This window comes from Brassica oleracea, chromosome C5, assembly GCF_000695525.1.
Source record: "Brassica oleracea var. oleracea cultivar TO1000 chromosome C5, BOL, whole genome shotgun sequence".
NCBI classification, from domain to species: domain Eukaryota; kingdom Viridiplantae; phylum Streptophyta; class Magnoliopsida; order Brassicales; family Brassicaceae; genus Brassica; species Brassica oleracea.
Window position 1 is genome coordinate 31,461,514 of NC_027752.1, and position 24,667 is coordinate 31,486,180.

A 24,667-nucleotide genomic window follows, 5' to 3' on the forward strand; every position below is an offset into this window, starting at 1 on the left:
ACGAGGAAAACCGCCCTCGTTAAGATTATGTTTTCTTGTAGTGTATACCAATTTTTTTTTTGGTCTGCGGTTGAATTTTTTTTTAAAACAACAAAACCATTTTTTTAGAAAAAAATCGCTAAACCTCTAAACTAAATAGTTATATAACAATATAAATATATAAATATCTTTACTTATTACTTTAATTTTACAAAAATGACTACATTTGAGAAGTTTCACAATAAAATCCGTGTAAACTAAGAAAACTATTTTATTTACTGTACATATACAATTAAAAATTTTAAAATCAAAGTTTAAACCCTTTTCCTTACACTATTTTAACCGTAACTTAACAATTACAAAAGATCGGTTATCTTTGATCATTTTTACGCTAGAGGTCAATCAAATCTATACCAATATAAGATTTAAAAAAAACAACGAAATAAATACAATGGTTATTGTTAGATCTACCTAATCAACATGTATAACTTTCAATCCTCCATTCATAGACAATTATAGACAACATGACAAAATTAACTTTTATCAAAAAAACAAACAATACAATTACATGCACAGAACAACACAATGCATCGACAACGTACCCAGCTCCGCGCTTGCAGGGAGGTTAAACCCCTAGTTATAATAAATGTAAACTTATAAATTCTGATAAGTGCATATATGAAATTAATTAAAATTAACTTTAAAAGATTTCGTCAAAAAAAAAACTTTAAAAGATTATGGCTGCATGTGTACTACTCTCTCTTTACTAGCTTCGCTCCTGAACACAACAGTCTACAAAAGTAGAAGCTAGTAAGAACCTGAGTGGTACGCGCCAGGCGTCGGAGGCTGTTGATGACGGCCATTTTCTGGTAAGTTGAATCTAGGACCAGAGTGAAAAATCAGAGAGGGACAAAGTATTAGAGAAGATGAAAGGTGAAGCGAGAGAATTCTGTGAGAGATAGAGTTCTTGAGGTTGGTTTATATAGACAGATGAATGCCTTGTGAAGCAACATATACGTTCTTGTTATCTTTTCAAGAATCGCATTTCATACTAATTATTGATGCGTCAATCTGAGAAGATGACTTTTACCATTTGTTTTTTATTTATAAAAGTCGTTTGTGGATGGTCAATAATTTAACAGAAACTATATATAATCTTTTACATATTCTGATTTTTTTGTCGTCACATATTTTTTTTTGAACTCCTTTTAAGTTGGTACTAAAATCATATTTCTTGAAAGTATTTACATAAAAATATTTTTTACTTCTACCAGAAATTAGAAAACAATATTCTCTCTATTTGTAAAAGATTTATGTTTCGTTTGTTAGCAGCACATATGAAAAATATTAAATTTCAATTATAAATGTGTTTTTTAATAAACTATTTTCATATAATTTTAAATCAAGAGCATTTTAAAAAATATAAGTGTTTTTTTGAAATTCACAGTTCACCGTTATTAACTAATAAAAATTACAAACAAAATTTAAAATATATATTATTTTGAAACATAATTTTACTTTAAAACTTTTATCTGTTGGAAACAATTAGAGTACAATTCAATAAATGTTTACACCAGGTTTTGGGAAGGAGACTTTGATTAATTAGCTGAGAGCTGAGACTACCTCCACAGATTTTCAGTAAGGTTTTAAATGAAAATGATAAAAGAGTATATGAATATTTATTAGAGGTCGTTACCTCAACTGGAAAAGATTCTAGCCATTATATCATAAATCTCTAGTTTGGATGAAACTAATATTAAATGTTGTGGTTTTAGGTTTTGTGAATTACGAGTTTTGGATTCAAATTTTCTGAATTCTATCTACTTATGCAAAAAATCTCACATCCATATATTATTTTATTATTATCTTGTGCCCACTGATTACTATAAGTTATCCGTTGTTATTTATAGTTTGAGAACTTTTTAAAATATTAGAGATGGAGATCGTCTCATATACTACAATAAAGAAGTAACAATTCTTTGAAATATCAGCACTAGTGGTTTCATTTCAGAACACGTAAAGTAGGTAAATTACTAGAAATATTATATAGGCTCTGATCACTAACCAATAAAAGAATATAAAAATTAAGAAAAAAAGTAATAAAATAAAAAGAATAAAGAGTAATACCTATTACTTATGTTCCTCTCCGAATTTGAAAAAACAAATGTAGTATATAATTCTTTAAATGTAAAAGAATGTTAAAAAACCATAGATAACAAATATTCCTAGTAAATAGTGTAATTTGTAAGAAATGACTAGGAATTCATTATTTAAACTTGATTTTTTGTCACCGTTTAAAATTATAAAGTGAACTAGAACTTGACCTGCGTCCTCAGCAGATTTTAATTTTTACTTCTTTTTAAATAAATTATTTAATGACATTTTAAACACATAAGTTATTTGGATATTTTTAGGTTCCTACAAACCTATCTATATTAGGAAGGATAACGTTCAAACCCCGTCAAAATGGTGTTTAATTTTAAAACCTAAAAAAAACATGATATCCAAATTCGTACTAGAATGGTACTTGGATGCCCGTGTCTAACTGATCCTGTAAACAAATAAAAAATTATTTGTTAACTAGTTTGATTTTTTGTCAAGAATGAAGCAATTTAATTCAAACCTATAAAATTATTATGGTTAATAAAAAATATTATGTCGAATTATTATAGTAAATACAATTAAATTTTTTTTTTCCTAGATATTTTTTTTAGTTTATTTTCACAAAAAAAACCATCAAAGAGGAAAATGACCAAAAGAAGTTTTAAAAAAAATAATTATACTCTTATACTCCTAGTGTTAACTAATCTAGATTTAAGTTTAGAATTGGGTGGGGTTTTGAGGGTGGAGATTATTTTTTTTTTAATATAAAAATTAAATTTAAAATAAAAATATAAAAATAAAAATTTTAAAAATAGTTTCAAAAAGCTTTTTTCGAATTTCAAAAAGAATTTGAAAAAAAAAATTGAACTAAATTTTTGAACAAAAAAATTATAAAAGTTCGAAATTGAAAATACATTTTTTATTTTATATTTATATATCTATAAAATAAGGAGTAGAAGAGTATTTTACCTTTTTAATGAAATTTCTTTTGGTATTTTTTCGCTTTTTTGTGACAAATATTTTAAAAAAGCTATTTGGAGAGAATTGTGCTTAGGAAGTGTAAAAATGCGTGATAAAATATTTAAAATTATGTAATAAATGAAATCGTTAGAGTTAGTTAAAAAAATAAAACTCAGTAAGAATTATTTTAAAATAGATAAATATTAATTTGTACTTCATTTTTTATAGAATAGATTGATGAGCCATTATTGGTATATAGAGATGTCAAACAGGTTTACTCATCTCGTTCTGTTCCTTACCGCAGCGGGTTAGTCGTCGAGCGAGTCACAACAGCCCTGTTCCGCGCGGGCTGCGGTCTTCAAAATGCCGGCCCAAACCTGTACCGCAGAATATATAGATCTTCGTGGGCCGTCCCGCAGAATGCCCCTTATCAAACCGCCTGCTACAGCTTCTTTCATGAATGTTCAAGTAAAAGAGTTGTGTAAGAGAGTTGAAGAGAACTCATTAAGCTTCAATAAAGCCTTATCAAAATCAATGCCACAAAGCTCTGTTTGTGCTTGCGTTCTTGAGTTAAAAGCATTCTTTTGTTATCAGCATAAACTTTTGTTAAGTTTGAATCTGATTGAGTTGTTGTCTTTGTAATAATTTGGCTCAGGTGTTGTATGTCTTCATCAAACCATCTATTTTTTTAATTATTTGGATTGCAAAAAAATTTGTGAATCATTTTGTCAAATTATACAAGTGACGTGATATACAACTAACTTTTCTCCTAAACAATACCATTGCAACCAAATTTAATCTAAAACCACCACTTCACAGTACTGAAACCAAAACCAATCAATTTAAAACAAGAAATATCACATTGTAATAAAACAATTCATAGTTGTGTGTAATAAAAAGAGAAAACAAAATCAAAACACCACCGGAGCTCGAATCGTCATCGCTGGAGCTGGAGTCGTCATCGCCGTAGCTCGAATCATCATCACCGGAGTTCGAATTATCATTACCGGAACTCCTTATGTTTTCTGGGGAAAAAGTCACAAGAATCGCTTTCTTCTTGCTCTCTTTCTCGTTTTTCAGATAAAATAAGAAATGAGGAAAAAAAATGCGGGTCCACGTAATCCTGCATTACCCGTTTCGGTCCATCCCGTGAGGCCCACAAATTTACAGGCCTAAAACACCTCGTCCCAATACCATTCCGCGACAGTCCTTTACGGACCGGTCCGCGGTTCAGATCCATGGTCCAGATCCACGCCGTCTCTATTGGTATAGTTACCTTTGTTTCCTTTTTCGGTACCCATGTGTTACACATGTATACTTCTAACGGCACATATTTGATCCGTCCGAATACGTTTTCTTGATTTCACATATTATCTTGATATAAATTGAAAAACAAATTTTCAAATTTTATTTAATAAATCAGTACAGTTTTATTTGAGGAAAATCACTTCAGTCCGTTTCATCCGAAATGTTATCAAGATTAGGTACCGACAAAAAAAATTATAACTGTATAAAAAATTATAATTCCGACAAATGCAATTATATTATAGTGAGTTATATGATTGAATCACGTTACAATTTAGGATAATAATGCAATGATTTCTGAGAATTCAGAATTCCTTTTGTTTTATCTTCTTTTGGTTTAAATAAAACATTTTGGCCACAAGAAATGGTACAGAAGATAAAACATCGCTGGCCACAAGCAATGGTCTTTGCTACAGAAGAATTCTTATAAGAACAAGCTCCTCTTGGTAGCATCTGGAGGTAAAATCATAACTGTATTTGAATAAAATAATATTTGAACATATCACATTGTACGTACTTCTTATGTGGCACAATGTGTATTTCTTCCGCTTCACTCTCTTTTAAGATAAGTGTTTGCTCATGATTTCTTGTATATTGATTGTTTGTACAGCTTCGGTGATAAATGCTTATAGCAACTAAGCAGCATCGTTTGCTTACGAATCTGGACATGTTATGATGTTAATATGTAAGTTAAGGCAACTGATCTGGGAGTTGTGTATGAAAAGCAACTAAGGATGATTACTTTAATATGCAGCACGATGAATATACAGTGTCTATGTCCCGTGCCGGTCTCAGGTAAAGCGGAATGAAACATCTATTCTATTAAACTGAAGTACAAAACATTATTTACCTAATTTTAAATAATTTTTACATCTTTTTTATTCATTTTTAAAACTAATTTTAACCGTTTCATTTATTTTTTTCCGAAATAATTCGACATCATTTATTACAAAGATACAAAACAAAACTTACATATTTTAAGTGTTTTGCTACATTTTTACGTTCTTTTTTCACTCTTCCAAACTACTTTATTAATTGTATTTACCATAATAATTCGACATTTATTTTACGTGTTAACCATAATAATTTCACATGTTTGAATAAAGTTGTTCCATTAGTGACAAGAATTCAATCTATTCTATTAACACTGAAGTGCAAAAGATTACTTACCTGATTTTAAGTGATTTTTTACATCTTCTTCATTCATATTTTAAATTAATTTTAACCATTTCATTTATTTTATTTTTCAAATAATTCGACTTCATTTATTACAGAGATACAAAACAGAACTTACATATTTTAACTTTTTATTATATTTTTACATTTTTTCACTCTTTCAAACTACTTCATTAATTATATTTACCATAATAATTTGACGTCATTTGTTTTACGTGTTAACCATAATAATTTTACATGTTTGAATGAAATTGTTCTATTAGTGACAAGAATTCAAACCAGTTAACAAGGATTTTTTTTTTTTACATAATAAGTTAGACATTAGCATTCAGGTACACATTGGTTTTTCTGGTATTGAGTTTGTTTGGATTTTAAAATTAAACTCTGTTTGAGTATCATAAATTTTTAGACATGATTCGAGTCAGACTCTTCCGGATCCGGGTAGGTTCATAGGATTCTAAAAATATCTAAATAACCTAAAAATATCATTAAACCATTTATAAAAGGTAAAAACTAATTATGCGCTCGTGCGCGGATCAAGCTCTAGTTGCTTTTAAACCTTCCCCCCCAAAATAAATATAGATATAACTCTCAAAAAAAATATTTAGACCCCCAAATTTATATTAAAAAAAAAATTAGCCAAAATTTTGATAAATCCTCTATGTCCCCCAGAATCTCATAGTCGAAAAAATCACATAAAAGAAGAACGTTTCCTGGTATTAACTACACTTCAATGTCAGCCAAAGTTTCTTCCCTATCACAGAACTCAAAACATCCTTTATTTATCTATATCAACAACCGTATCATCGTACTCATGACTTAATGATAAACCCTGAACTAAACATCACGGTCGTTCCCAGAAAGCTACCTTTTTAAATCGTTGGATGAATAAAAAACATTTCACAGCTATTGTGGCACTGGAAGCAAACATGGTAAAGTCTGACAATGAAACCATCTTTGGTTTGGTTAGATGGTTTTGATCATATCGTTGTGGGCCATTGTTCTTTATTCCTTATCTAATGCGGTAATTTAGACTTGCTTATTAGAAACTACATGGTTTCTATCGTTCAGACCATTTTGCATAGATTGTCATGTGGTGAGATGGTTGAAAAGAGATGATTTATTATGTTGCATGGATGCTTTATTATGCATATAAACCGAATTCGTGAATTGTTCAAAGAAAATGTCAAACAATTCAAGAAGAAAGTCATGTCAGAATACTTTAAACCACTATTTCGTGGACAGCATTACAACTCTTGTCTCTCACTTCTTTTACTGAGCCTTGAGCTCTTTCACCCTCTCTTCCGTAGCTTTTAATGGTTTCCCATAGATATCAATCAACTGCGAAGATGATTTAAAAATAAAAACAATGTGGGAAAAGAAAAACAAGATTTAACGCAGATTAATGTCTCAAGAATTGTATATAACTTACCTCATTGATCTCTTCAGTTGAGATTTGTTGTGTGTAAAATAATCCCAAGAATCAAACATGTTCCTATTATCTGAAAACCATCTCAAAATGTTCAATCAAAGACTTCAACAGAAAAGGTAGTGAGTATCTAACCAAAGAGAGATTATACCTCTCCAATAATAGGACTAATCTTGGCAAAAGCTTTAAGACCATCTTGAAACCATGGGGCAACTCTGGCGACATGTTCTGGTATGTTCCTCTCCCTGTCATATGAATATGTGCGTAAGAAAGTGAAGACAAGTATAGAGACACGAAAAACATAAACAAGCAATTTAAAACTGGCTCATTTGCGTAAAGGAACAAAGCGACGAACTTACTTGCATATTTTTAAAGCTTCAATTGCTACAGCACATGAAACTGGATTTCCAGAGTAAGTAAATCCATGTGAGAAAGCACCTGAAATACCAAAATCATAAATGGTTTCATAAGATCAGGACATTGAAATATTACTACGTTAAGCATAACAAATACATGCCTAGCTTGTTGCTTTGAGAATATATGACATCTGCTACTTCTTGACTCATAAGGATGGCTCCAATCGGCAGATATGCTGAAGACAGTGCCTGCATTTATTAAAAATCATTTACCAATCGTTTGGAAAAGTTTCTCAACACTGGTTAAAAATGTACAAATCATCTGACAAACTCTCACCTTGGCTAAGGACACAAGATCTGGCTTGATGTTGTATTTGTCACAGCAAACATTGTCCCGAGCCTTCCAAATGAACAAATCACCTTATAGACCAAACATAAAGAAAACGGATAATGATATCTTTTTGTTTTCTTCATTGTGATAGTACACATGGTTCAATAAGATAGCGCATATACCTCATCAGCAATGAACAAGATGTCATACTTCTTAACAACAGCTTGAATCTGCAGTACAGAAATGAGAAAAAGAACACATCACATCCACAATCCCCTAACAACGAAACATATTAATCATTGCAATTGGTATTTACTGCCAACAAAAGTTCTGAAAATGACCTTTTCAAAGTATGTAGCAGGCGGAGGTATCACACCACCAGCACCCATTACTGGTTTAGCGATAAAATCACCAATCTGGTAAAAAGACCATTTGCGTTAGATTTAGATGCCAACATCATCGTTACTGCATGAAGATTGTAATTTCCTTACATTACTCACAGTTTCTGGTCCCTCTTTAATGATAAGATCCTCTAAATTCTTGGCTAATCTGGTTGAGGGCTCCTCTTCCGTTTCGCCTGCACCAAGAATTATCCATGGAATACAAGAATATTTTCATAAAAACAATACTTATGTGGAGCTACCACATCTCCGCATAGCAGTCAAAAGTTTGTATGACAATGCTATCTATCTATACGGTATAATAAAGTTACGCAGAAGAAAGCTGGAGATACGTAAAACACTGTTAGATACCTTTGGATGGAAAATAAACAAAACTCATGCTGAAAATTGCTGAAACGCATCAAAAATTCAATCATCTCTATAATATTATTTGGAAAGTCAGTTTCAGCTCAAGTTAATTCTTACAATAGTTATTTACAGAGGTGTCTTTAATGAATTAAAAATATAATATCTAATTATCATTATTTCAAAAGTTTTTAAATTTATTTCAATTAGGGTTTTAATTTTAATTTCCGTTCTTATGTTTTCAAAATAACATATATAATAAAAATGAAATATTTATAAAATAAATAAAAGAAAAACATATTTACAAAAGGAAAAACATATTTTAGAAAAACATATTTTATAAATATATGAGCATGCAAATATTATATGTGTAATATGCTTACATAAAAAGGAAAGTTTACAAAAAATATTGATATTAAAAAGAAATAATCATCGCTTTAAAATATAATTTTAAACAAAATAAAATATTATTTGAAAAGTCAGTTTCCTACTTGTCGCGCTCACGTTAGTTCTTACAATAGTTATTTTCAGAGGTGTCTTTAATGAATTAAAAATATAATATCTAATTACCATTATTTCAAAAGTTTTTTAATTTATGTAAATTAGGGTTTTAATTTTAATTTCCTTTCCTATATTTCAAAATAACATATATCATAAAAAGGAAATATTTATAAAATAAATAAAGGAAAAACATACTTACAAAAGGAAAACCATATTTTAGGAAAACATATTTTATAAATATATGAGCATGAAAATATTATATATGTAATATGCTTCCATAAAAAGGAAAGTTTACAAAAAAATATTGATACTAAAAAGAAATAATCATCGCTTTAAAATATAATTTTAAACAAAATAAAATATATTTTAACAGTAAGATAATATTTTCCTTATATCAAATCTTTTTTGAATACTCTTAAAAATAATTTTAAATAACATAAACCAAGATACTTTTGATGAACTAAAATATTTATAATCACTAATATTCTGATGTTTTATTCATTTTTTCCTAATTTTTTTGTTAAATTTTTAATTTTTATTTAAATTTTCTATATAATTTTTATCAAACTAAATAAATAAAAAAATACAAACTTTACAAAACTTATTATACCACTAAAATTCATTAAGGCTTAATACTTTTTGGTTTATATTTTTCTTCTATATGTGTATAACAAAATATACTTATAATAATAATATATAAAACAATATGAATTTTTGTATTTAATACTACTTATAATTTTCAATTTATAATTTACACATAAAAATTATAAATTACTTCAAATTTACAAAAAAAAAAAATTAATTATTTTGCAAAATATTGATATTTGTTCATAAACTTTCAAAATTTTATCGGCTATATCCATCTATGAAACTTTTCACTTATCATCATTTTAGTTTTTTCTAATATTTTACAAATCACCAAATATCAAATTATACGAAAAATTTACGAAAGTATAGTTACATTTTAAAGATGGAGAACTGAACCTATGCAATGAATAAAACTAATCAAATTTATTTTAACTAAAATCAAAAATATTATACTTCAATTTGATGAAAAATATGTTACTCAATATAACCCAAAATTGGGTAATCTTCCAAAGTTTTATACCCAAAATCAAAAGTCTAATTACTATAATAATATATTATTATTTATAGTAATAGTTTATTTATTTTAAACATATAAATTATGGAGTGACTCCAAACATATATAAATGAAAATGAAATATTAAAAAGTGTTACAATTTAATTTTTTAAAATATATATATATATATACACATAATTTTTAAAATATCATTTTTATATTTATTATGTAATTTTTAATCGATCAATATTTTTTTTATTTTATTGTCAAAACAATATATATTAAATTATACATAATCTGACGACTAAACAAATGTATACATAATCTTATTGAGACAATTAAAAAAGATAAAACGAAAACCAAAATAAACCAAATAACAAAATTTATTAAAACTTTAATCTATTCAAAACAAAAAAACAAATAATATGCTCGAATTCGGAGAAATAAATGAAAGCATTATATTCAAATAATAAACACATCGACTAGATATTACATATCTAATTAGGTAGTATAATATTATTTAAAATTATACATATAAATTACAGAGTGATTTAAAATAAAATAAAAAAAAATATCAATCATTAGCTAAACAATTTTCCTTCTTCCAAAATTAAAATATTAAAAATTAAACAATTTCCCTTCTTCCAAAATGCTGAAATCATTAGCTCAAGCTAGAAAAAGCTGATATCGTGTAAATTTGGACGGTGGCCAAAATAAAAAAACCAACATCAAACCTTAAAAAGGTTCCACATTCTCACTTTCTCAGCAAATCAACATTCTTAGCTACAGAATACTAATGCAAACATGTAATGAAGGCAACATTATTATCAAAACGCGACCTCGTTAAGAAAAAGAGAAAAAATGAACTATGTAATCTATCTTTATCACTGCCCTAGTTATAGATAAACCCAGCCCAATAAGAGCCCACTAGCGGGTTATGTGTAAATTAGTAAAGAAGAGCCAGGCCATATCCACCACCACCACCACCGAGCCAAGAGGAAACGTCGAGGAAAATGGCAATGGTGGCCGTGGGTGTGCTCCACCACCACATCCTCTCTGCGTCTTCTCGAATTGTTTGTTTATCTTCTTGTTCTCGCCCTCCCCTCTCAGTCTCGTCAGGTGTAGCTAAGGTGGTTCTTAAAAAGGGAAAGACGCAGCTCTTCAAAGACGGAAGTCCGATGGTGTACAGTGGAGCCGTGGACAGGATCATCGGAAAGCCGCCTCCGCAGACCGGAGATGTTGTCATTGTCGCCGATGGCACAGAGAATCCCATTGGCTGGGGTTTGTATAACTCCGTCTCAATGTTCTGTGTTCGCCTTATGCAGCTCCAACACGAATCCACCAGGTTTCTCTCTTTGGAGTCAACTTTGTTTTGCTTCATATTGATTCTTCCTTCTTCTTCTTATTGGCAGAGATCCTTCTTGTGCACTCAACATTGAGAAGCTTCTCCAAACTAGAATCACTCAAGCAGTTCAGTTGCGGAATAGTTTGGGACTCCCCGCGGAAAATAATACTAATGCTTATCGTCTTGTCAACAGCGAGGGAGATAGGTGTTCTCATTCACTCGCTAAATCTCAACAACCAAAGTTTTTTTTTTTATTCAATCTTCTTCTAACATATCATTGTCTTTAGATTGTCTGGATTGATTGTGGATGTGTTTGGAGATATAGCTGTGGTTGCGTCCTCCGCTGCTTGGCTTGAAAAGTACAGGAGTCATGTGGAGGCTTGTTTGAGATCATCAATCCACGGAATCAATCACATCAACTGGAGACCCTCTCTTGATGTTCTCAAAGAAGACGGCTTTGATATCTCATCTTTGAAACAAACACAATCATCATCATCTGCCCCTCCTCTCCCCGAGAGATCAATGGTCTTTGCTTCCCCTTGGCTATCTTTATGGAAACAATCATCAGGGAATGATGTTTCTTTCTTATCCCCCTCCCCCTTAGGTCGTGGAAAATGGTATCTCTTACGCAATCTCGCTAGAGGGACAGAAGACAGGCTTCTACACTGATCAACGCGAAAACCGCCGCTTCATATCCACCATCTCCGCCGGCAAAAGAGTTCTTGATCTGTGCTGCTATAGTGGTGGATTCGCACTTAATGCCGCCAGAGGAGGTGCCACCACCGTCCTCGGTATTGATTCATCTTTGCCTGCTTTGGAGCTCGCCAGAGAGAATGTCATCCTCAACCGTATGGATCCAGGGAAGGTTGTTTTCTTCAAACAAGATTCTACAGAGTTCATGAAGGGCGCTCTGTCAAGGGAAGAGACATGGGACATTGTCATCCTAGACCCTCCTAAGCTTGCTCCAAGGAAAAAGGTTGGCTTTGGACTTGTTTTGTTTTTCTTTTTCCTCTATTGATTTACAGGAATAGTTATTGAGGTTTTGAATATGCTCTGCTAGGTTTTACATAACGCGGCAGGAATGTACAGAAGTCTCAACTCGCTGGCGATGAGATTGACAAGCAGTGGAGGTTTGTTGATGACATGCTCATGTTCAGGTGCCATGACACAGAGCGGGAAGTTCTTGGGCATTCTTCAGAGCGCTGCAGCTATGGCGGGGAGGAAGATCACTGTGGTTAGGGAGGCAGGAGCTGCTTCTGATCATCCTCTCGACCCATCCTACCCTCAAGGCCAGTACCTCTCCAATATTCTGCTTCGGGTACTCTGAGTTTTCGTTTCAACAAAAATCTCTGTATTTTTTTTTTTTTAGGTTGGTTTGGGACAATAGTAATTTAGTTTGAGCTTATTTGGAACAAGAGTAAATGTTATACATATTTTTTGGAGTATCAGCTCCACCGAAAGAACCATTTTCACGTATGTATAGCAGCATACTATTGTCTTTTTTACCTTAGCCTGCCCTTTCTTTATTAACATTGTATGTTTCATTAAGGGCAATCAAGTAATATTAATAACACATCTATATTGGGTCATTATTTTCGGATCTAGCCCACTATCCACATCAGATCTCTCTTGGGCCATTTGGACCGATTAAGAAATCAGATCCAATTCTCACATTTTTTTTCCTTTGGGCCATTGAGTCCAAGTTCAAATAATTTTTTTTTTCAACCATTCTTAATTAATTTTTTTTCTTTTCTTAATATAATTTAAGCATTCATAAAAAAAAATTGATTTTTTCATTGAAAAGTATAAATCTTTATTAAAAGTATATAATTATTTTTATTAAATATTAACCACATAATAAAATTAATTCATCAGAGTTATACCAACTTAATTCATTAAAAAAATAAAGTTTAATTTTTTAAACATAAATAGTCATTTAAAATGAAACACGATAAAGAAAGATAAAAAGTTTAAGTCTTTTATAAAATAAAACACAAATATATGAAATATGACGCTAAATATTTGTCAATTGAAAAAAAAAAGAAAATAAACCCGCGCTTTGAAAGCGCGGACCAAAATCTAGTTTTCTTTTAAAAGTGACGAACAAATTTCAAAAAATCAGAACAGTTTTATTTGAGGAAAACCACTTCAATCCATTTCATCCGAAATTTTAGAAAGAATGGGGTACCAACAACAAAAAATAAGAAAAATAACAAAAGAATAATAGTTAAAGTGTAAAAAATTATAATTTCCGCAAATGAAATTATTGTATAGTTGAGTTATGATTGAACTATACGTTACTGTTTACGATAATAATTCAATGAATCATGAGATTTCCTTTTGTTCTATCTTCCTCTGGTTATATAAAACATAATTGGCCACAGAAGAATTATCAAAAGAAACAGCTCCTCTTGGTAGCATTTGAAGGTAATCATAATTGTATTTGAATCAGAATGTTTGATATTGGCAAGTGTCAAGACACTGCACATCACACATATTTCGACTGTTTGTACAGCTTTGGTGATAAAAGCTTATAGCAACAAAGCAGTATCGTTTGCTTAATCTGAAAAGTTAAGGAGGTGGCTGATCTGGGACTTGTGTATGAAACAAGCTACTAAGGAGGATTACTTGAATATGCAGTCCCCGCCCGGAGAAGCTATCTTTAAAAAATCATTGGGTGAAAAGAAACAACACTGCCATGTCTCATCACCATGACACATCGCTGTTTATCCCTTATCTAATGCACTTGTATATTTAGACTTGCGTATTACAAACTACGTACATGGTTGTCTCCTCTACCGTTCTGACCATTTTGCATAGATTGTCATGTGGTGAAAAGAGAGAAGACTTAAGTTTGATGATTTATTATGTTTTGCATGGATGCTTTATTATGCATAGATATTACTGAAGTCGCGCACTGTGCAAAGCAAAATGGCAAATAATTCAAGCAGAGAGACATGGGGAGAATCTAAACCACACTTTCATGACAGTATCAGAAACCTTTGCTTCTCACTTCTTTTGCTGAGCCTTGAGTTCTTTTACCCTCTCTTCCGTAGCTTTCAATGCTTTCCCGTAGATATCAATTAACTGCACGAAATGATAAGAGCCAAATGAGGGAAACCAAGAAAAAAAGATTTAACAGATTAATAATGTCTCAAGAATTGTAACCTATACCTCATCGATCTCTTCAGGTGAGATAATAAGCGGTGGAGACATCATTATGCCATCACCTGCAACACGGACTAACATACCGCGTTTCTGGCATTCAGCTCCAAAGTATGCGCCAACACCTGGAAGCATCAGTTAAATATTAATGTAGGGATCTTAATAAGGTGATGAGTTTAGGAGAGGAGAGACACTTTTGTTTGGGTTATTAGATGGACTTTTTACCCCATTCTGGTGGAAATGGTTCGTTTGGAGATTTGTTGTCTGTAAACTCAGTTCCCAGAATCAAACCCGTTCCTCTTATCTGAAAAAAAACATCACAAAAATGTTCAATCAGAGACTTCAATAGATAAGCTGGTGAGTAATCAACCAATAAAGAGAAATTATACCTCTCCAATAATAGGACTGCTCTTGGCAAAAGCTTTAAGACCATCTTGAAACCTTGGGGAAACTTTGGCGACATGTTCTGGTATGTTCCTCTCCCTGTCATATGAATATTGAGCGTCAAGAAAGTGCAGACAAGAATAGAGAAACGAGAATCATAATCACCAATTTACTTGTATATCTTTAAAGCTTCAATTGCTACAGCACACGAAACTGGATGACCAGAGTAAGTAAATCCATGCGAGAAAGCACCTGAAATAACCAAACCAAAAATTGTTTCTTGAAGTATCAGGACATTGGAATATTACAAAGTTGAGCTTAACTAGCCAATACCTAGCTTGTTGCTTTGAGAATATATGACATCTGCTACTTCTTGACTCATAAGAATGGCTCCAATCGGCATATAAGCTGAAGATAGTGCCTGCATATATTAGAAACATTTACCAATTGTCCCGAGAAGTTTCTCAACAGTGATCAGAAATCTACAAATTATCTGACAAAATCTCACCTTGGCTAAGGACACAAGATCTGGCTTGATGTTGTATTTGTCACATCCAAACATTGTCCCCAGCCTTCCAAATGCACAAATCACCTTAAGAAAAGATATCATTATCCGTTTTAATTATGTTTGGTCTATTTCTTCATCGTGATAGAAACATGGTTCAATAAGATAATGCATATACCTCATCAGCAATGAACAGGATGTCATACTTCTTAACAACAGCTTGAATCTGCAGTACAGAAATGAGAAAAAAAAAAAAGAACACATCATATACACAATTACCTAACCATGAAACAAATTAATCATTGGAATTGGTATTCACTGCCAACAAAGGTTCCGAAAATGACCTTTTCAAAGTATGTAGCAGGTGGAGGTATCACACCGCCAGCACCCATTACTGGTTCAGCGATAAAAGCACCAATCTGGTAAGAAGACATTTGCGTTAGATTGGAGCTGCCAACATCAACGTTACTAAATGAAGATCGTAATTTCCTTAGATTGCTCACAGTTTCTGGTCCCTCTTTAATGATAAGATCCTCTAAATTCTTGGCTAATCTGGTTGAGAACTCCTCTTCCGTTTCCCCTGCACACAGAATTATCCAAGGTTAAAATAAAAAGATCACTCTTAAGCTTTTAGCAAAGCTTCCCTTTAACCAATAATGGAATTTAGAATCCTTCATACCTGGAAGATGAAAACGCCAGTAATGAGGGCAATCTGTGTGCAGCACAAACGGTGCAGGTAAATCAAAGTTTTGATGCAGCGCTGGGAGACTATAAGAACAGAGGATCAAGATTGATGCATTTGTTAGACAAAAATAAAGAGTCTATAGCCTTTCTAAAGAGAATATCTGAGGAATTATATTCATCCTACCCGGACAAACTTGCTGATATTAAAGTGGAGCCATGGTACCTGGAATAAGCACTTTTGAGATCTTATAAAAAGCAGACAAGGACACTAAATGACAAGCAAGGATCCTTTTCTCACGATTTCTTTCTCGCGATAAACTTTTTCTTCTCAGGCCTCCCAAGTGCATTATTGTAATACCAAACCAGCTTGACCTGTATCATACATACATGAGATTTATAAGCTTCTAAACAAGGAGATCAAGGTAGATCATATAGTTTGGGGACCTCAAACCTGTGTATCATTGGCCTCTGATCCACTGTTTGTAAAAAATGCTTTGGCCATTTTCTTGGCTGTGAACATCTCTAAAAGATCCTTAGCAAGATCCTGTTTTCGCAGGAAAAATATAACACAACGATCAAATATTACACAGCAGAATGTACAAAAAAACATTATTAATAAAAGAACACCAGAAGTAAAAAGTCTCACCAGAGATGGCTTAGTAGTACGGTTCCAAAAGGAGTGATAAAAGGGCAAGGTGTTCAACTGCCCTACAGCAGCAGAAACAAGCCGTGGCTCATTTCCTCCTGCAATATTTTGAGGGGTGTCAATGCTAACACTTTCACAAATATCCTAGGAAGAGCGAAATATACAAAAAGGAAAAAAGAGAAACATCGAAGTCAATAGTGTGGTAGCATGCAGAAAGAACAATACCTAAGGCTGTACACCATAGACCAGCGAGAGAGTCAAGATACTTCTTGCCATGGTCATCATACACATAGCTTCCCTGTAAGAAGAATGAGAGTAAAAGAAAAATGTCACACACTTGTTTGTATCAACATTGACAATGTATCATCGTCTATACAAAAGAAAAAAGAAGGGGGTGACCTCGGATTTGGCAATGATCAAAGGATCTAAATCAGCACTCTGCCACCCAGCTGTAAAAGGTGCTAGCATATCATGCCCTTTAGACCTGCCCATCAGAAAACTCATCCACTTATTCATCGCCACGTTGACAAAAGCATGAAACTTTTACAGAAAATAATCACCAAACTTACCCAAGCTTCTCTGGTGATGCTTCTGTAGTGAAGATTCTCGAGCCAGGCATGTATTGCGAAGAAACAGCATACCTGCTCTGCAAAGTAACCTGTCATATAATAGAAAAGAGAGATTTTTTTTAGCTATCTATCAAAATCACTATTTGAGTTAATATATAGTAAAATGGATTCCTTGAAATTCTTCAAGATCACTGTTTGGGTAGTTTATTATTATAAAATTTAAAAAAAAAAAAAGGGGTTCCTTGATTACTGGAGAATCCCAAAAAGTTACACTCTCACAAAGTCAGTCACGTTTGATGGGAATATTATTTGAAAATACGACTTGCAAAAAAAAGAAGAAGAAAGAAGTAAGAAAGATTCAATTTTTAAGCATTTGAACATGAATCTGGACAGAATCCTGATCTACTACGGGTGACGATGAAGCAGCTAAAAAGCAATCAAAAGGAGCGAGTGAGAAAACCTGGGTAGTGCGCGCCAATCGTCGGAGGCTGTTGACCACTGCCATTTCGAAGATAGAATCTGTAGAAATGATCCTTTGATTCTTTTGAGATTGGTTCCCTTCTAATAACAGAGGAGGATCATCATCGTTGATACACCTCCCTTGTATGAAAACTCTACAAAATTAAATATCTTTTTCTTACTTATTTATCTCTTCGAGTCCCATTTGATTTTGAGTTAATTAGGTTAAAATCCTAAAACAATGTTGAAATTGGCAAAATACCCAAAACAAAAATATTGTGGGGGTTTGTTTTTCTCTGTGTCAAAGAAAATTACTTTAGTGTCCCTAAACTATGTTCAAGTCAATTTATAGACGCTCTCAGACGATGTTCTCGAGGAGCTACAGAAGCTTTTTCCCAATCCACCATTTCACCACATACTCAAAATTTGAATCTCGTATTCCTCCTCCTCCTTTACCATGTTCTTGACCATGTCTGAGGCGGTGGAGCATCTTGCCGGTGTTTTCTCTCTTACTTGTTGGTGATGTCGTCGAACTTTTTTTTGGATCTGAGAAACCAAAGACGCGCCTCCGCTCACTTGCTGCGCCTCCACCTCTGCTTCTTTGCAGCACATTTGCGTCTCGTCAGCGCCTCCATCTCTCTTCCGTGACTCTGTGCTTCTCTTCAGCACATATGAAGCACAAAATAGTTCAATGTCGGAAGCAATGGTTAGTTGATGTGCAGTTACAATGGTTATAAAAATAGTTTGAATTGTTTCTTGCTTTATTGGCATGATAATAAATTGTTTAGACAGAAAATAAAATGTGATCAAATTTTTAATGTAATGATTAAATATCAACTGTGGTGCGAATATTACTGTTTAATGAGAATACATCCGTGTTTTATGATTAGGTGTTGTGGTGTCTAGCAATCAAGACCATGTCCTTCCTCTGGATGCGATCGCTAGAGGTGATGCACCATGCTTAAAACGTGGAGGTGGTGAGCACCAGACCATGGAGAACATAAACTCGGGGGAGATGTAGACAACTGGTCGAGCGTCGTTGAAGCTAACTTTGGCATGCAGAAAAGTGGAAAAAATATGTAGTGAAGTCAAAGGTTGGGGAGACATCCTCGGAAGGCAGCAACACCCATGGTGGGTGTTGAGTGGAGTCAACCATTAATGATTGGGTCTTGTGTTATACTATGGAAGCTTAGGATCTATTTTCTAAATGTCTACGAGTTTTTGTAAAACGGGTAACATAAAATTTAGCCGGGGTAGTAAGTTTTTGGATGGTTAAAATTTTGTGTACCCGTTTATAGAAACAATTAGCCTAATGTAAGGAAGTTAACCTAAATGATATGAAGATCTAATGTAAGGAATTTAAAGTTTAGCCAGGAGTAATAAATTTTTGGATGGATAAATTTTGAATAACTGTTTGTAGAAACAATTAGCCTAATGTAAGGAAGTTAGCTTGTTTTATAATATGAAACTATAATGTAAGAGCTTTTGTTTGTATGCTTGGTGTGAATTAATCAGAATTTGGTAAATAAGCCCATACGTATAAACTGAGGCACATGTGTATCATCTACCACCATTTTTATCTATAATACATTTATAAAGTGATATTATCCAGCTAACAACAAGTATACAATCTAATAAATTATGTAACCCTCTATTACCTTTGGGTTGTTACAATGCACCAAAATAGCCGTCTAACATCACTTGTATTACAATTTTCTTATTTATAATCCGTTTAAATAAAATGATATTCGTATATGTACTTATTTTCCCAATTAGCCGTATACATAAAATAATATTTGGCTAGAATTTGTATTATCTGGAAAAATATGTAATTGTCTATCCAACAAGAGCAATAACTATCAAAACAATCACTTTTGTTAGATTTCTTTTTAATCTACTTTCTTCTTCAACCTCTTCACAACGTTTCGGCAATGGAGGATTCAAACCAATTTCATTTCTCTAAGATACTTTGCTCTCGATTTTATTCACAGGAAAAAAATTGAACACTTATGTCACAAACTCTGTTTCTTCTCCAGCTACATCTATCTCCAGTCAATTTCCACGAGCTTTCCGAATTGAGACTCTTTAATAAAAGCGACTTCGTGTTCATCGAAGGCGTTTAGAATTTTGTTTATACACTGAGGGTTTGTGATAAGGGGTAACCCTAACGCCAAGAGGTTCGTCGCCAATGGCAAACATCCTATGAGGAAATGGAGGATGAGGGATTACACCAGTGCTAGGAGCCATAGAAATCTTAGCTTTTGCTGGTGGTTAGGAATGAGAGAACTAAGAAATTGATACTGTTAATTGATAATGGAAACAACGAACAGACAAAAACCTGATTATAAAGGAGTAAGAAAGAGGTTTCCAGATACGACAATTTAATTTTATGGAGAAAAACTACGAAAATAATATAATATGTCAAGTGGTATGAGAGAGGAGCTTTAGTGTATTGTTATCAAATAAATAAGCAGACAATATATATCTTATGAAATAAGAATAGGGGTATAATGGTCCATGATTTTTTGACAAAAACAATGAAACACCTTCATGTGTATATAGTTAAATATGGAATAACTTATGTGTGTAGAGCGTAATTTCTCTTTGATTTTTTATCAGTGACGTGTCATTGACTCATTTTATTACATTTATATTTTAGTTTCTTTTCATTTTACCATATCAAATCGCACCAACTACGCCAGCTAGTTTTTTTATTTAATTACAAAGTTGATTACATCCTATTAAATTAAAGTTAGTAGGAACAAAATAATTATGTCTCTGTGAATATTTTTAGTATAAAAAAACATTAAAAAAAAACATATCGTGGTAAGAGATCGATGATAGAATCATTTTCAGTACTGCTAAATTGTTGGGTTTCCATTTTGGTGATTGGTTACCGTATACTTTTTTTTGGGTCTAAAGGTTACCGCCTTACCGTATACTTGTTTTACCTATTGCAGGCTTTGCAGCTACAGGTTATGGCCGATTATTATTGTCGAGATAGACATCTTCGTTGATATGTTCATTTTGTTTTTCCATTTAATAACTTGAATCATATAGTAACTCAACGCTACAAACCAAGCACAAAGTTTTAAATCATTAGGTTTATATATATGTTTATCGATGCATGAAACAATAGAGAGAAAACGATCCGTGTCACAAAAATTACAAATCAGTCACATCCATGTCGTAGATGAGAATGACAAGACAGTCACATAAGATAAGAAACTTTTTTTGTCTTCTCATTCAAATAAAAATATTTTAAAACTTATTTAGTATACAGAAAAAGAATTAAGAAACTAAACTGTGTGGCGTTTTACAGCTTAACAAACGCTGAGAAGTTCAGGTTACAAGGCGCAATTTAGCACCCTGACGGCGTGCAATCTATCCATCATTCATTCGTATCTGAGTAGAGGGAAACGAAACGATAAATCAATTTCTAGCAAGTCAATTCCTATCTGTCAATCTTCTTCGCATTTTAGAGGGAGAAAATGAGACTCTTTAGAGAGAGAGAGAGAGAAAAAGTAGGCAAGAAAGACGGTCACTGACTAAATAAAAGATCACTCACTCACACACCCTTTCAAGAGATCTCATCGCCCGATCTTTCCTTCCTTCCTTCCTTCCCCGCCGGTAAAGTTTCTTAACTTTGCTTCTTCTCTCGTGTCTCTTCGTTTCTCAATTTGAGAATTTACTGCAAAGTTTCCTTATTTATTACAATACAGAGTTGCTGATTAAAAGTATTCATCAATAAAGTTTTGGTTTTAATTTTGAGATCCTAACATTGTCCGAAGAATCTAGCTACTCAATTGAGTTTCCTTACTTGTGTATCTATTGCTGCTTCAACCCAAAAAAGGAAAGTTTGTTTATTTCTGAATAATTCAGCTGCTAAATGCAATTCTGCAGGTAGCTCTTAACTTGCTTAAGATACAATGGGTGCTTCTGGGAGATGGATTAAAGCATTGGTTGGTTTCACCAAGTCTGATAAGTCAAAGTCTAAAAAGAAGGATGATAATGTATGCTCTTTCATTACCTATAGAATCTATTTATCTAAATGCCAATTGCTGGTTAGAGATGTATACTTTCTTCATTATATGTTTGTTCAATTGGCGAAGGTGAAGACTGCAACCAAGAGCCGGTCTGGGAGAAACCATTCTGTTGATTTTGATGCTGAAAAGTTTCAACTTGGATTTGAAGATTCCAATACGCATAGCAGCATGTTAGATAATGGGGTCTCCACTTCAACTTCTTATGGTGCTTCTAATGAAGAACAAAGGAAGGAGCATATGGCTGCAACTCGGATTCAAACAGCTTTTCGAGGATTCCTGGTATCATCATCACTTTCTTCGCCCTGTTAACTTTTTTTTAAATATTTGTCTCAAGCGTTACTGAGAGAGAAAGATGATACCTTTTTTCTCAGGCTAGAAGGGCTTTACGAGCATTGAAGGGATTGGTTAGACTTCAGGCCCTTGTTAGAGGACACGCGGTGAGAAAGCAAGCTGCTGTAACGCTTCGATGCATGCAAGCGTTAGTAAGAGTTCAGGCTCGTGTTCGCGCAAGACGTGTTCGTCTCGCCTTGGAAAGTGAAACGGGTCCGCAGATTCTTCAGCAACAGCTTGCAGATGAAGCCAGGGTTCGAGAAATAGAGGTGTGATGATCACTTGTCTCAGTTATTTACTTTTTTTAAAAAATCTTTTGCAAAGATAACTATAGTCATGTTGACTATGTGTTATCATTTTTCAGGAAGGTTGGTGTTATAGCATTGGTTCTGTTGAACAAATCCAAGCCAAGATACTAAAGAGGCAGGAAGCTGCAGCTAAGCGTGAGAGGGCTATGGCATACGCTTTGACTCACCAGGTTACTCACAACCTATGTGCTTGTTTAGAAGTAAATTGTTTGAATTTTCTCACTTTGTACTAATCATAACATTCCATAATAGTCTATCTGATCGTCTTCTATAAGATCAATCTTTCACAAAACACTATGATAGCAAAAGGATATTTGTTTCTCTTCTCTTACATATAAATTTGGTATGTTGTAGTGGCAAGCAGGAACTCGGCAGTTATCTGCGCACAGTGGTTTTCAGCCTGACAAAAACAACTGGGGATGGAACTGGCTAGAAAGATGGATGGCTGTTCGTCCATGGGAGAATCGGTTTCTTGACAGCAACCTCAGGGACGATGCCATATTAGCTGAAAACAATATGGAGCTGTCTGAGAATGTTGTGCATAAAACTCAGATGAAGATTGCAAGCAAGATTCCAAACACTTCAAATCTTGCGTCCGGTGTTTCGAGTCAGAAGGTAACCGGGCCATCTCTGTCAGATGGTAATTCGTCTTCACCTGGAATATCTTCAAGCATGCCGGTGCCAGTGGTGTCCAAGGATAGGTCAAAGCTCGCTAAAGACGATCTTGCTGTAGAAGTTGTTAACTCAAGACCTGGTGCTGGTCCAAGATCACACAGCAATCCAAAAGAAAGATCAAGAGCGCCAGATAAAGCTTCTAAGGAGCGGTTATCTCTGCCAAACAGTGGTCAGATCTCTTTCTCTAACCCCTAGGATTCGTTCCTCTTTTCTTTTTTTCCCTTTTTGATGATAGTGATAAGAAAATCAGCTTTGTATTAGTCATAAAGATACAGACCACAACTTAGATATTAGGATAGCTAGGTGTCGTCAGTGGAGACTTTGACCATGCCTCAATCGATCTGTATACGTCTAAGAAGCAATACATTTGATCTTTGAAACATTTAGGCTGTCTTTTGACCTTTTTTTTTCCTTTTTAAGGCTAAAACTGTGAACATTCGTTCTTGAGCAGGAAAATCCTTGGGACCTCAGTCAGCTAAAGCCAAATCTTCCCAAAACCAGAAAAGACGCAACTCCGATCCAATAAAACAGAGGCTTGCATAGCCCTGGCTAGAGTCTCTGAGAATCGTCAGTCCATCTATCACTCCCATCGTTCCTGTACATACACAGCTTCTGAAAATGGAAACAAAAAAAAAAAGAGAAAAAGAGGATATCATGTGAGAATACAATGGGTTACATTCAGACTTGCTTGGTGGTACATTGATCAGGAGAGAACACCATCGTCTTGGCGTCTTTCTGCTTTCATTGTTGTTTGTTATTTACGTGTCAGCCATCCTTTTTTGTCCATGATTCTTAAATGGATTGGTAAGTAATGTTATTATTATTCAAGTAAAGTTGTTTGGGGTATATCTTGTGAGACAGTTTTATGTTGGGAGGACGGACCATGCTTCTCATGGCCTTCCCAATGTGATATATATAGTGTGTTGTATTTGGTATATGTTCGAATGTTTCAGAGTGATGATATTATCGTCATGATAAGGTATCACTTGGCTTGTCATCTTTTCGAAACGGGAAAGTGATTTAATTAAAGTGCAGCGAAGGAAATGTCAACAAGTGAATGGATCATGAAAGAAAAAGCCCTAAACATCAACAAAAAGTATTCCCTGTGAAAGTTTTCTAAGCAAGCAAACATGCAATAGAATTATAGAAGATAGCTAGAGGCTTGTAGCAATATTTTTAGGAACAAAGTCCACTCTTTGAGCATCTCCTACATAATCTTCCACACTATAGTTGTCTGTCTGCTATGGTACAACTCCTGGAGGCGAGTGCAACTGACTTGCTAGTTTCATCGATTTTTTGGACATATCTCTGCCCGATATCAAGTATTGACATGATTCTTGGATCCACAGGACCACACAGAACAAATTAAAGACGAAGAGCCCTGAAACACATGATACATTATCAGAGATGATCATAAGCTATGGAACCTGAAACTCGTGTTGAATTTGCAAACATCCATGTGTGTTGTGGTATTTGGTTAGATGGTTTTATCCTAAGATTTCAAGTTGCTAAACCTCATATGTATCTCTTACTAGATTTGGAAGTACACACTGTTTGAATAAGCATTATAAACATAACACCGGA

The 24,667-nt window shown here is 33.4% G+C and overlaps 3 protein-coding genes and 1 pseudogene across 6 annotated transcripts; 2 read left to right on the forward strand and 2 right to left on the reverse strand.

Moving 5' to 3' along the window:
* The window catches only part of LOC106344990, a 12,785-nt pseudogene extending 4,490 nt beyond the window's left edge, over positions 1 to 8,295 (reverse strand).
* Positions 8,296 to 10,931: 2,636 nt separating this feature from the next.
* Positions 10,932 to 12,792, forward strand: LOC106294544 (ribosomal RNA large subunit methyltransferase I). The gene is made up of 5 exons (XM_013730128.1): positions 10,932 to 11,312; positions 11,380 to 11,517; positions 11,600 to 11,837; positions 11,917 to 12,288; positions 12,373 to 12,792. Exons 1-5 carry the CDS (start codon positions 10,981 to 10,983, stop codon positions 12,637 to 12,639), a joined length of 1,347 nt encoding a protein of 448 aa, XP_013585582.1. The 5' UTR covers positions 10,932 to 10,980; the 3' UTR covers positions 12,640 to 12,792.
* Positions 12,793 to 14,148: 1,356 nt separating this feature from the next.
* On the reverse strand, positions 14,149 to 17,932 carry LOC106294543 (gamma-aminobutyrate transaminase POP2, mitochondrial). 2 transcript variants are annotated; one of them, XM_013730127.1, is made up of 19 exons: positions 17,726 to 17,932; positions 17,266 to 17,354; positions 17,096 to 17,180; positions 16,922 to 16,994; positions 16,697 to 16,794; positions 16,502 to 16,594; positions 16,349 to 16,422; positions 16,235 to 16,273; positions 16,046 to 16,134; positions 15,870 to 15,946; positions 15,711 to 15,785; positions 15,545 to 15,592; positions 15,370 to 15,453; positions 15,195 to 15,282; positions 15,035 to 15,113; positions 14,867 to 14,960; positions 14,703 to 14,781; positions 14,487 to 14,602; positions 14,149 to 14,399 (listed from the first exon to the last, which is right to left on the reverse strand). In XM_013730127.1, the coding sequence occupies exons 1-19, from the start codon at positions 17,768 to 17,770 to the stop codon at positions 14,322 to 14,324; spliced, it is 1,503 nt and encodes a 500-aa protein (XP_013585581.1). In that variant the 5' UTR covers positions 17,771 to 17,932; the 3' UTR covers positions 14,149 to 14,321. The 2 variants fall into 2 exon arrangements, with proteins under 2 accessions (XP_013585581.1, XP_013585580.1); XM_013730126.1 differs by having other exon boundaries at positions 16,235 to 16,285.
* A 3,203-nt stretch (positions 17,933 to 21,135) lies between these two features.
* Positions 21,136 to 24,020, forward strand: LOC106296082 (protein IQ-DOMAIN 1). Of its 3 annotated transcripts, none has more exons than XM_013732132.1 (7): positions 21,136 to 21,354; positions 21,628 to 21,737; positions 21,837 to 22,049; positions 22,142 to 22,369; positions 22,465 to 22,578; positions 22,763 to 23,252; positions 23,535 to 24,020. In XM_013732132.1, exons 2-7 carry the CDS (start codon positions 21,654 to 21,656, stop codon positions 23,624 to 23,626), a joined length of 1,221 nt encoding a protein of 406 aa, XP_013587586.1. In that variant the 5' UTR covers positions 21,136 to 21,354; positions 21,628 to 21,653; the 3' UTR covers positions 23,627 to 24,020. The 3 variants fall into 3 exon arrangements, with proteins under 3 accessions (XP_013587586.1, XP_013587587.1, XP_013587585.1); XM_013732133.1 differs by having other exon boundaries at positions 21,843 to 22,049; XM_013732131.1 differs by having other exon boundaries at positions 21,628 to 22,049.
* Positions 24,021 to 24,667: the final 647 nt, after the last annotated feature.

Bases quoted from the DNA above. Each gene is read 5' to 3' on its own strand.
- LOC106294544 (XM_013730128.1), top strand. From the start codon at position 10,981: ATGGCAATGGTGGCCGTGGGTGTGCTCCACCACCACATCCTCTCTGCG. The intron at 11,313-11,379 runs GTTTCTCTCTTT...TCTTATTGGCAG, and splicing joins CTCCAACACGAATCCACCAG to AGATCCTTCTTGTGCACTCA. The intron at 12,289-12,372 runs GTTGGCTTTGGA...ATGCTCTGCTAG, and splicing joins AGCTTGCTCCAAGGAAAAAG to GTTTTACATAACGCGGCAGG.
- LOC106294543 (XM_013730126.1), bottom strand. From the start codon at position 17,770: ATGGCAGTGGTCAACAGCCTCCGACGATTGGCGCGCACTACCCAG. The intron at 16,135-16,234 runs GTAGGATGAATA...CTGTTCTTATAG, and splicing joins ATATCAGCAAGTTTGTCCGG to TCTCCCAGCGCTGCATCAAA. The intron at 15,114-15,194 runs GTATTGGCTAGT...TGGTTATTTCAG, and splicing joins TTCTCAAAGCAACAAGCTAG to GTGCTTTCTCGCATGGATTT.
- LOC106296082 (XM_013732131.1), top strand. From the start codon at position 21,654: ATGGGTGCTTCTGGGAGATGGATTAAAGCATTGGTTGGTTTCACCAAG. The intron at 22,579-22,762 runs GTTACTCACAAC...GGTATGTTGTAG, and splicing joins CATACGCTTTGACTCACCAG to TGGCAAGCAGGAACTCGGCA. The intron at 23,253-23,534 runs GTCAGATCTCTT...GTTCTTGAGCAG, and splicing joins GTTATCTCTGCCAAACAGTG to GAAAATCCTTGGGACCTCAG.